This window comes from Hippopotamus amphibius, chromosome 13 (assembly GCF_030028045.1).
Source record: "Hippopotamus amphibius kiboko isolate mHipAmp2 chromosome 13, mHipAmp2.hap2, whole genome shotgun sequence".
Classification (NCBI taxonomy): Eukaryota; Metazoa; Chordata; class Mammalia; order Artiodactyla; family Hippopotamidae; genus Hippopotamus; species Hippopotamus amphibius.
Window position 1 is genome coordinate 85,780,636 of NC_080198.1, and position 12,501 is coordinate 85,793,136.

The 12,501-nt window shown below is 40.2% G+C and overlaps 1 protein-coding gene across 2 annotated transcripts; it reads right to left on the minus strand.

Annotated features, from left to right (window-relative positions):
• Window positions 1–948: 948 nt before the first annotated feature.
• On the minus strand, window positions 949–12,010 carry OSTC (oligosaccharyltransferase complex non-catalytic subunit). Of its 2 annotated transcripts, XM_057706944.1 has the most exons (4): window positions 11,820–12,010; window positions 7,745–7,838; window positions 5,888–6,085; window positions 949–1,524 (listed from the first exon to the last, which is right to left on the minus strand). In XM_057706944.1, the coding sequence occupies exons 1-4, from the start codon at window positions 11,956–11,958 to the stop codon at window positions 1,506–1,508; spliced, it is 450 nt and encodes a 149-aa protein (XP_057562927.1). In that variant the 5' UTR covers window positions 11,959–12,010; the 3' UTR covers window positions 949–1,505. The 2 variants fall into 2 exon arrangements, with proteins under 2 accessions (XP_057562927.1, XP_057562928.1); XM_057706945.1 differs by lacking the exon at window positions 5,888–6,085.
• Window positions 12,011–12,501: the final 491 nt, after the last annotated feature.

The following is a 12,501-nucleotide window of genomic DNA, read 5'->3' on the forward strand; positions in this document are numbered from 1 at the left end:
GTGGCTTCTCTTGTTGTGGAGCATGGGCTCTAGGTGCAGTGGCTTCAGTAGTTGCGTCTTGTGGGCTCAGTAGTTCAGCTCTCCGGGTCTAGGGAGAGCAGGCTTCAGTTGTTGTGGCACCCAGGCTCAGTAGTTGTCACACACGGGCTTAGTTGCTCCGCAGCATGTGGGATCTTCCTGGACCAGGGATGGAACCTGTGTCCCCTGCACGGGCAGGCATACTCTTAACCACTGCGCCACCAGGGAAGTACCAATACAGACTGCTAACTTACCTTGCTTTGTTTTTGTTTGTGTTATTTACCAGTATCTGAAATTTTATAAACATTTATCTTTTGATAATTTGGCTCCCCTACAAGAACATAAGCTCTATGAGGACAGAGCCCTTATCTGTCTGACTCATCCCTATAATCCTCAGTGCTGCCTGACACATAATAGGGGCTCAAAACTTTTTGAATAAAGAAGTGAACCCTTTTAATTTAATGAACAGCTACATTTAGATCAGCCTTGGAATTAGGGGAAAAAAATCCACCTGAGAGAAAATTTTACTGTAAACTTAAATATCTTAGGATAAGAATTAATGAAACCCTAGAGAAGTGAAGTTCATGGCCAGTTAGGGAGAACCAAAAGGCCTGGCTAGAAGAAATTAGGGAAAGACCAGACTGGTCTACAGATGTTTTTATGTGCTCAAAACTGTGTTAATTATTGCAAATGAATGCCTGAAGGGAACTGTCATCTCACACAATCACTTTAAACAACACTGACATAAATGCGCAGCCTGTGCTTGAATATTTATAGGGATGCAGTTGCTACCTCACAAGGCATCCTGCCAACTACACTTGGAGACTTCAGGCTACCAACAGTAGCTTAAGAGCGTCACAAGATGGGAGCAGATAACTATAGGCCAAAGATTAATACCATCTGTCAATTAAAAAACAAATGAAAAAGGTGTTAATTAGAAAAATTATTTTATTTCTGCTCCTTTCATACATCCTATTGTTCAGGAGACAGTCTTACATACATATCTGAAATGATGTACTCTCACACACTCTGTTTAAAGGCAAAGCACCACAGGTAAAGCTGATCAGCTGTCCAGAGTTCTCAGCTTATGGGATCTCGCTTCCTGATTTTAAATGAATTTCTGAAGGTCAGAAATGTCACCTCCAAAAAATGTTAAGGGGTCTGTAAAAAATAATCACTTTATTCAATATTGTAGTTGTAGAAATGAAGTATATTTTCTTTAAGAAATGAAAAAACGAAGAAGAAAATGCCACTTAATATCGTTGGTACGCCAGTATAGGCCAGCAGGAAAAAATACTGATAAGCTTGTCTCTTTGATACCAAGATGACATTCTAGTCCAAGCTATAATACGCTTCTTGTGTTTTCACCAGATGTTTCTTTTCTGCTGCTTTTCATCCTTTTCCATATTTCATATCAGAGTACAGCCTTTAAAATTTCATTAACAGGAGCAAATTCAGTATCCACCGATTTCTTCTCAAAAGGCACTCTAACCCATCAGATAGCCCCTGTAAAAATAAAATTTATAAACACAAAAAGTGAGAAGGAAGCAACATTTCAAAGTGTCCCAAGCTAACTTTATGATGAATCGAATCTGACAATCTGAAAATGTAATTGTGTGATTCCTCATCATGGTTCTCATTTCAAATCTTGCTCCCCAATAAATAAATATAGTACTGGGCCTCAGTTCCATTATTCTTCTCCCCTAAAGGACGAGTTACAAACCAATGTGCTAATAAACAACAGAGGATGAGAAAAAAAAAAGTAGAGAGAAGAAAATGTTACGTAAAAGTTAGAGTCTGAATCAATTTCCTGTGGACTCTCACAAACCTTTTTATGAAAGAAGCAGTTTCAGATTTCCTAAAAACCCTAACATTACCAAAGAAGAAGGTGGGAGGACCAGGAGCTGTTCCTGTCTGGGAGGCGAGCCCCTGAGCCCTCCGGAAGCAGTGTGCGGAAGCGTCTGCCCTGCACCTCTGTTTCTTTAGGAAATGTCCTGATGGCAGGCAGGGGGCATTAGCTGGAGTTGTTGAGTAAGTCAAGCTTCACCTTGTTCAAATAGGAGATCCTTTCACTAAATGTACAAGTTAGGCCCTGAAATCCCCTTTAAATTAAGTATTAAAAATCCACTTTATAGAGTTCCAAACTTTTTCTTTTGCAATAAATCCTTGCAACCTATTATTAAGGATCTGCAGGATCAAGGAAAAAATAGAAAGATGTGTAAAACTATCCACATTAAGAAAGGGTTGAATACACCCTGTCCCCACTGATGCTTTTAGAACTTCTCGGCCTTTGACCCTGCCTCGAACACAAGTGGGTAAGCCCAACATGAGTGGGCAAACCTCACTCGGTTTCCTCATCTGTAAGAGGGAGTTACGTCACAGGATTTTAAGGATTATAAAAGAGAATCTACTAATATAGTAACTGCTATTTGTGGTAATAAGCACCTGACAAACATTAGCTATTATTAGTTCAGAGTTTCAAGTTTCTTCATCTCTAAGTTGGGGACAAACTACTTCATAGGGTTGAGATCTACTGTAGTGCCTGACACAGAGCAGACACTCAAGAATGTGATTTCCTCCCTTCTAGCGCCTGGACTCACCTGACTCCCTACAGGTCTTAGATCTACATGCAGCCAATGTGATCTTCTTAGAACTCATTTATCCCTTTCCTTCTGCTCTATCAGCCTGGCCAATCCACGCTCTGAGTACAGAGAGAGCTTTCATCTCACACAACCACTGTCACAACTCTGAGACAACCCAACACTTCTCCCCTCCACTTCTCCCCCAAAACTGAATAAAAAATAAAAAAGGCTTTTAGTGTATATATTGACTTTGAAGACTTCCACACAAATCTGCTTCTGTAGTGCCTGATACTTCACAAAAAGCATACTTTAAGACCTAAGCTTCACAAGTAAAGAATCTGAAAAGGAACAGATATATGTATAACTGAATCACTTTACATCTGTACACCTGAAACTAACACAATACTGTAAATCAACTATATTCCAATATAGAATAAAAATTTATTAAAAAGATTAAATCTACAAAAAAATAAAATCTTTGTCAGATAATTCTAACAACAACAAAAAATCCTAAGCTTCCCAAGGAAAAAAATGTTCAAGAAGATTTTAAGAGAGTGTCCACTAATATCTGCACCAGTGGAAATTACTCAACAGCGGGCTCACACTATGAAACCAAAGTACTGAGGACTCTTTTGAGACAGCTGCCTGTAATCTATATACACTGATACATGAGCACACACTTTTGGATACATATCCCTTGATATAGTTATACGTTGTGGAATTCTTCCTTGTAATTAGTGTATGACCTGTGCTATGCATCAAATAAAGCCATGTTTTAATATGCAAAATTATATGAGTAGAGAAGACATCAGGTCTTTTAAAAAGCATAAATCAAAAAATATAAAGCTAGTATTATCATTTCACTGCTATTATTTTCTCCTTTTTAGAGGGACCTCTTGTTAATGATGCTATCAGTTTCTTTGTGAGCGTGCAATCCTGGACGTTATCATGAAGCAACTTATAGTACAGCCAACTTTATCTCGGATGTTAGCAACTTATTTGATCTGAAAAAAACTTATGGTTGCTGCTCTCCCACTTATTATATATCAAACTGCTTATATGTGTTGGGACCGCAAAGAGAATGTATGAGTAAGAAGACACATCCTTTCCTTGCTGGTGGTTCTAACCACACCCCTATTGTGTGCAATATGTAGGCCCATAGTCCTGGCTCATCTTCTCTTCTGGGGCCTGCAAATATTCCAGAAAATGCAACACTGTTGCTTCCCTTATTTTCCCAACCTGTCCATGGTTTCTCCCCATTCCACACTCAAGGTACCAGGTGTTAGGAGCTGCAGATGAGAAGTCATATCAAACAGGAAACCATAAATTCCTTCCTCTTAAAAATTTAAATCTTAAATTTAGCTGCACAACAAGTTACAGAAAGCAGCAATTTTTTGTTTAGACCTTTGTCCTGCTTTGACTACATCTAAACATAATCTACACCCAAAACCCAGAGAGTATACCCTTATTTCTTATTTCCTATTGTTATCTTAGTCAATAATCTTGGAATGGCCTACAGAATGTGGAAAAGAAGACAAACGTCTACATACATAATTGCAAAAGTAAGATGGGAGCAATTCAGAGAATTAAACATTTTTCAAAACTTTTTTGTAACTAGTAGATAGCTCTGTTATCCTAAAACTCAAATGCTCAAGCTAAAAGAAAAATACACAGGACTTCTCTGGTGGCGCAGTGGTTAAGAATCCGCCTGCCAGTGCAAGGGACACAGGTTCAATCCCTGGTCCGGGAAAACCCCACATGCTTCGGAGCAACTAAGCCCATGTACCACAACTACTGAAGCCTGCGCACCTAGAGCCTGTGCTCCGCAATAAGAGAAGCCACCACACTGAAAGGTTGCCTCTGCTTGCCACACCTAGAAAAAGCCCTTGTGCAGCAATGAAGACCCAACACAGCCATCCATAAATAAATACATAAATACATAAATAAATCAGGCTAAAGAGAAGACCTAAAACTTTAAGGAAGAATGGGAAGTTTAAGCAGAATGAGAACAAATCTGGTTCTACGGACAAAACCAGCTCACTTCTGTTTTGCTACATGCCTCCAAAGGTTCCTTCTATTTTCGTTATTAATTTTTAATAGCCTCTTTCTCTTCTTTGGGAGCCTCCTCTTTTCCTGTTTTGCTATGGAAAACTTTAGACTCTTCCGTAAGTACACCTTTTGCAACAAGAGTAGAACAAAGAGGAACAAAAAGAGGAGGCTGGAATCCCTGTCCTCATACAATTTAGCAAATGCCCCAGATTTTTCCTAGGACAAAAATAAGAGCCATCGGCAGAGTTTGAGAGAGCTCCATGGCCGCACAGATATTCAGCTGACAAAGAACACTGCTCTCTCTTCCCATCCTGCAGGGCTAAGACAGGAACATGAGTGCAGGATAAGTACTTCTGACTTTCTAGGGGAAGTCTGACCATTCTACCCTGGATGTGTTATAGACACAGACAGGTTAAGCCACAGAACAAGTGAACTTGTGAAATTCAAACACATTCCTATTTTCCCTTTTACTGTCTCATAATAAAATCAGAAAATATCAGTTTTAAGAATTCAGTATGGTTGACACTTGATGTCTAACATATTCCCTAAAAAAGTGAATTTTCTAGGAGCTAACCTTTGTATGGTATGTTTGCCCAAAGTCCCTGCAGTTACTAATGTACCCATAGATGAAATCAGAATATAGGGAAATGTGATCAGACTCATCCACATTTCAAATGAACGATTTCAAATAGAATTATAAAAGCTGCCATAAAACCAACTGATTTTTCTTCTAAAGATAGTGTACGTTTTCTGAATCAAAAAAAATCTAATACGTATATATATATGAAATCCCTTCCCCATCTTTTTGGAGAGGCAGTGACTCTCCTTTCCTGTCCAATGCTTAATGGGTTTTCTTCATATCAATATTCAAAGAGCAGAAGCAATTAATGGCTCAAAAATATTCCCTACCATTACTATGGGAATTCCATATGTTACAGATGACCCAAAAAGCACTTTAGAGAAATGTCTGCAGTGAGTGTCACTGATGCTACAGCAAAATAACGGAACTTTCTCCTGAACATGTATGGAGATAAGAGTCAGGAAGACCTATTCGTCTCAATTTTGCTACTAACTATAACCATAATCTTGAGCAACTCACAAATTTCTTTATTTCTCAAAATTTTCATCTGTTTAAATGAGGGTTAAATTAAATCTCCTATGATTTTATGTGATCCAGGTAATTATTTTACCAGTTTGCAAGTTAAGTTGCTGATTACACAAAGTACTTAATAACTTACGGCAGCTTCATCCTCATGAATACTCTAGCCATGAAAAAACTCAGTAGGACACAGACGAATCCAATGAATAGAAGGAGAAATCTATTGAGTTTGGGAATGTTGGGTGCATTGGATCGGTCCAGGATTATGAAACCTAAACCTCCCATTGTAAACAGGAAGCTGGATGCGAGTCCTTCCATAATATACTGTCCATTTACTCTGAAAAAGAAAGACCACAGCAAACAGTAAATGAAAATTCCCAGAAAAATAAAAAACTTTTCCCTTAGATCGAAATTCCTATTTCTGCTAAAACATTTTAGTCCCTATTTTTCACTCTAAGCTTTACAACTATTTTACCATATTTCTGGCTATTCATTCCAATAAATATTTATTGAGAGCCTGTTATGTATCAAGCACTGTTCTAGGTTCTGGGGATACAAAAATGAACAACACAGACACAAGTCTTTGTCTTCATGGAGCTTACACTTTAAAAAAAGCTTTAAAACTTCAATTAACACAGCTGTCTATGTAAAATCAATACACACACACACACACACACACACACATTTTTTTCTTGGCCACACTGCACAGCTCATGGGATTTTAGTTCCCGACCAGGGATTGAACCTGGGTCCTTGGCAATGAGAGCAGAGAGTGCTAACCAGGGAATTCCAGGATCACCAGGGAATTCCCAATGTGCATATATTTCAATTACTAGCTTAAAAAGCCAACTACTGTATGTACATGAACCCTTTACCCAGAACTTTAGCTTTTGAAAATTATGCTATTTAAATTTCTACTGTCAATTTCAAATTAATTTTGAATTTGTTAATGTTTCCTGAGTTTTATAATAATTAATAAACCTCTTGCTTCAAAGGGAAGTTTTTAAAAGCAGGCGTTCTTAATTAAGGCTTCACGAACCCCACAAAGATTTCTAGCAATCTATAATCCCTTAAATTTTTGTATATACGTTTATCTGATTTTTCTAAGGATGAAGAGCTTTCAAATTCTGAGAGCTCATGGATCCCAAAAGGCAAACTTCTCTGTTAAAGATATGATTTATACACAGGCACACGTAAAGAAGGTATATATATTTTTGCTAAACTAACTGTTTCTATTGAAAATGCAATATATGCAGCAGTTTCAAAATTCAAACTCAAATGACGACACTGTGAAAGTTCTCCCTACCATCAAGATCTCCTGAGATCCAGATCACCCCCGACAGAGCAACACAGTAATCTTTCTAGGACTAGTCTATGCATGGAATATCATTAATGTAAGTGTAAATACAAATCCATAGCTATGTTTAGGTAGATAGTCACCAAGTGGGTTTTATAAGGCAATTACAAGCGCTGTTCAGGTGAAACAAACCACACTGTTTTGGTGTTCATGCCTACATGGAACTCCCAAGTCTCAAAAAATTATTTTTCTTATTTAATAGTATAATCCAGGGGGTCCACAGATTTTTTCTTAAATGACCAGACTGTATATATCTTAGGTTTGTCGGCCATATGGTTTGTGTCACACACCACAGGAGCTTGAAAGCAGCCATAGACGGTAGAGAAACAAATGGGCATGCCTAATTCCAATAAAGCTTTACTTATAAATAAACACGTACCGGTGGTTTGCTGGCCCCAGAACAGCCTATAAATGTATTTTAAACTGATATCCTCCTTTAAATAAGTCATCATGTCAATCATTGTGAAATATTTTATTTCCTAATAATCTACTCTTGCTCTTGTCCACTTCTTGCAATCTCTGAATTTAGCCTTTTAAAACAGCTACTGTCTAAATACAAATGGACCCAATAGATTGCATCGTATTTTTAAATAAGTAGGCATGTCCCAGCAATCTTCTTTCCCACCACCAAACCACTTACCTGTAGGCCAAGAAAGCTACTGGTCTCTGATGCCCGTGTTCATCAGTCATGGAGCCGACACTTGGAGGTTCAACAATAACATCATAAATGATTCCTAAGAGAAAGACAACAACATAAATTAGATTGGATTCCTAATTTTCAAACAGATTTAGGGGCTTCCCTGGTTAAGAATCTGCCTGTCAATGCAGGGGACATGGGTTCGAGCCCTGGTCTGGGAAGATCCCACATGCCATGGAACAACTAAGCCTGTGTGCCACAGCTACTGAGCCTGCACTCTAGAGGCCGTGAGCCATAACTACTGAGCCCACACACTGCAACTACTGAAGCCCTCGCAACAAGAGAAGCCACCACAATAAGACTGCGTGCTGAAATGAAGAGTAGTCCCTGCTCTCTGCAGCTACAGCAACGAAGACTCAACACAGCCAATAAATAACAATAATAAATTAAAAATAAATAAAATAGTTTTAGAGTTTTTATCTGTCTCTAAAGTTCATTTATATTTAAATAGGACTGCTCTGATGTATTATTATAATCAAATGAGGCCCAGATCTCCTAAACTTCAGATAAAACCATTCAGAAATTCAACTCAGTATTTTAGAGTGACCTGTAAAACACTACTATCTCCAAAAGAGGTATTTCATAAAAGAAATTCATTCCATAACTGTTTCCAAACTCAAGAATGACTCCACAATAAAGGAGATGTAACATTAAGTGCTATTTTTAGTTCAAGAAAATGTTCCACATATGCTTGGATTTGTTTCTTTAAATTAAGAGGTAACTAGAGAAATTTTCTGGCTTAAAAGTAAAATGAGACATTTTACACTCACACCATTAGGCAGAACGGCAATACTAGAGTCACCATCACTGATGTTAATATCCCTCATTATGTCATAACATCCTCACGACCATTTATGTTCAGGTCCATCAACATTAAGTTTCCCCAGTCTCCCACTGCCAAGGTCTACTCTTTATCTTCTCCACTGTTTTCCATCACCCCCACTTCTAGCTCTTCTTAAGCATAGCAAGACTGTCTCCCTCACCTCTGACGAACAAAACTATCACTTGGCAATTCCCTAACCCACCTTCCGCCCCAATCAAATCTACAAACTGGAACCTGCATCCATCCACACCTCCTTCCCTCCAGCCACAACAGAGGAAGAGCCCCTCCTCCTAGTACCGTGAGATCCCTTTTGAACAATAAGGACTCCGTCCGCCATGCCATTTCAGAGACTTTGTTCCTTCCGCTACCTCTTCTCTTTCCTGTACTTCAGCCTCTTGTTCCCTACATTAACCCTTCCCTGATACATGATACAAGATCTTCCTAGTTAACATTCTATTTCTGTGCTTTCTTTTTAAAAGGGGGCCAGGCTTCCTTCTGGGAAAAAAAACAAAAACTGGTAAACTTGCTCACTTCCTCCACTTATCCATTTCTCAGCTCACTCCGATCCGGCTTCTGCCACCAGTGATATTACCTTGCTTAGGTGGCTCATGACCTCCACGTCGTCAAATTCAAAGGACACTTTTCAGTTCTCATATTAGGAGGTTTCCTAGCAGCACTCAATGCAGTTTACTAAATCCACTTTCTTGGGGAAAAAGATGGCTCCTCATGGCTTCTGTGACACTCCTGTCCATGTTTTCTTGTTACCTCTCTAGCTGAGCCTCCTCTTCTATTAAACCACCAAACAGTTTGGAGTTCCCTAGGCTTGATCCACTATCCTCTTCTTTTTCTACCTTGTCTCCCCAACTGAACTCATCCCTTTCCAGGGCTTTACTATGCTAATGATTCTCAATGTGCCAACACCTATCAAATAATGTTAGCACTATTAAAATTAGAGGCAAGCTCCCTAAGAATAGAAACTCTATGTTCTTCAATATCTGGCTCAGATACTGAAGAGTTCAGAAAACATTTGTTACTAACTTCAACACAAACCTCTTCCGGTTCTAGACTCCCATCTGCAAACTTGACGTATCCAACTAATTATATTTGGTTATATCCAACTGTTACATATGCCAAAGTGACCTCTTGGTTCATCATTCCCCACCGAAAAAAACTTCATTTCTTTAGTCTCACAAAATGACACTTCCACCTACTCAGTGCTGAAACTAGACACCAGTAAAATTCCTTCACACATCACTCTCCCCCCACATTCAATCAATCATCATCAAGACCTACTGAATCCACTTCCAAAATATCTTCCATTATATCTTCCTCCATCTCCACTGCCACCAACCTTGTCCAGTTAAGTCAACTACAAAACCCACCTAATTGGTCTCTCAGTCCCATATCTGTCCATACTTTTCCCTCTGCCGAGATACCCTTTCCCCCAATCTTTCATATTTTGGCTAACATATCATTTCCTCAGAAACAACATTGCAATGTAAATGATGTTCCTAACTCTGATTATTTTCTCATAGCCTCTTGTTCCTTTCCCTTCAATGAACCTGTGGCAATTTGCAGTGGAAAAAATAATGTAATGGAGAAAAATTTCTGTGATATTTAACGTGTCTCAACCAGTGAGTGACATTAAAAGCTTTAGAGGGCAGGGCCCTTACCTGTTTTGTTCATGGCTGTCTTTAGCATCTAATGCCTGGAACTTAACAGGGACTCCACACATTATTTGCTGAATATTTCTCAGCAATAAATACTGTTTATTTATAAAGGTGCACTCAGTTTCTAGAAGACTCCTTTCCAGTAGCAAAACTGATTCCTTCTATGAGGCAGCTCATGGTCTTGGCCACTTTCTCCCAGAAGTTAGGGCAAAGAATCTCCCCATTACAAAAATAGACAGGGAAAAAGTGGCCAGAATGAAAACTGTGAGGCTTCTAGCAAAGGCCCTGGCTCCAAGGGAGGTAAGGGTTATAGGAAAGATTTCTAGAAGATGAAGACTTATTAAAAAACAAACAAAAAAAGCCACATGCATTTTACATTTTGTTTATTCAGTCCAGCACCTATTACTGTGCTGAGCAAATGTGAATGCTAATGCAATGCTAGGACAGTATCTAACCAACATAAAAAATACTTTAAATGTAATTTACTTAAATGAACATAAATTAACTCACTATTCTAGATTTGGGAGGAGAGTAAATCCAAAGGTTCATCCTAGGACTACGCCTGAATAATTTCAGATACTTCCCTCTTCAGTGCCAACTACCCTCACAAAACATCTACGAAAATGAAGATGTCTATGACTATTCCCTGAAAAACAGAACCATCTGTTCTTGTTGTCCCTAATCTGTAGAGCTTTAATTTTATCACTTCCAAATTACGTACTCCACCTTCCAAAATCTAAAAGTGCAGTAGCGGTGTTGAGTAAATCACGGAACTGTGGCTTGAAAGGGTGGTGGCTATGAAAAGACTGTAGACGGATTGCCAACTCACCACTATACAAAGCGACGCCCCTTCTGCAAAGGGCAGGATAAGACGACAATGCACACACGTTCAACAATAATGCTATTTTCCTTATTCTTTAAATTCTCAACTTCCGTTCTCCCAAATACTCGATGCCTTCTGCAAATCTATCTCCAATCTCAAAATACTGGTCAAAACCGTGGTCTCGAAAGATCCCATTCATCTTTATTGCTGATCGGTGCAAAAGCAACACCGAACGCTTAGGCTTGAGCTAACAATCCTAAAGCGGGTCAAGTCTCTTCCAAAGTTCCAGGGACCGCAGACAAAGAGAAGGTATCAGTCCCACACCCTCCTGACCAACCGTGGAAGTAGAATGGGCCAGAACAGATTTCCCTAGGGCCTCTGTCAAATAACTCACGGCATGTAATAAAAAGAGCAACAATCTGGGCTCGAAAAATATATTATTCGACTCGGAGCGCTTGGCTAAGGGGCCAGGAGAGGGAAGGCAATGGCAGCGAGGAGTCCTCTCAAGATACAGGACAGGGTGTGAGGGCAAATAAACCTTTGGGCCGTTCACACACGGGACCCCAGAGTTTCCCTCCACCCTCCGAAAAGATGGAGAGCAGAGCGGTGCTTTCCCGGGCTGAGAGCGGACCAGACGCGCCCCCGGGGCGGGCCGGCTCCCCGCGCCTCCGCGCCTCTCGGGCCCCAGGCAGGCCGAGTTACCTCCGGTGATGAGGAAGTAAGACACCACCACCAGAGCGTACACCGTCATGGCCGACGGCATGTGCACCCAGGGCGGCTTCTTCAGCTTCAGGTTGGGGCATTCGAGCACTAAGAATGGGACTCGGTACAAACTCTCCATGTTGGCGGCTGCAGGGGAGACGCTCTGCCTCCAGCCCACGCGCCACCCGGAAACAGGCCCGCCCTCCCTTTTCCCGGCGCGTGCGTGGGGAAGGCCACGGCAGGTCCGCAACGCTCGGAGGCAGCGTGTACACTCATAGAAAAAAAAAAGGAGAAACTATAAAAACGGATAAGTGACGCGACATAAAACTATGTATTATTGAATCTTGTGAAGCCTAAATTTGGATAAGAAGTTTAGTTACTGCCAATGAATAAACAGGTGATTTATGCACCTTCAAGGACCTGCAGAGCCTTCAGACGTGGCGGAGCCAGAGCAGCAGAGGGGACTGAATCCACCCGAGCCCCTCCCACTTGCGGACGCTGGGGATTTGGAAGCTGATTGGACGCCGGACGCTCTAGGTTCTCAGAGCCAGAGAATGAATGGAGACGTGTGGAAAGCTCTGCCTTTTTTATTAGCGGGTTTTTCAAGGGCTTGAGAAAGTCCTAGGTTGCTGAGCTTTTACTTCCTGATGTAGCAGTGGTGATAGTAATAATAACAATTGTT

Coding starts and splice junctions, on each gene's coding strand:
- OSTC (XM_057706944.1), bottom strand. CDS start 11,958: ATGGAGAGTTTGTACCGAGTCCCATTCTTAGTGCTCGAATGCCCCAAC. Junction 7,839..11,819: donor TTACTTCCTCATCACCGGAG/GTAACTCGGCCT, acceptor TCTTTCTCTTAG/GAATCATTTATGATGTTATT. Junction 6,086..7,744: donor GTAGCTTTCTTGGCCTACAG/GTAAGTGGTTTG, acceptor TTTCTTTTTCAG/AGTAAATGGACAGTATATTA.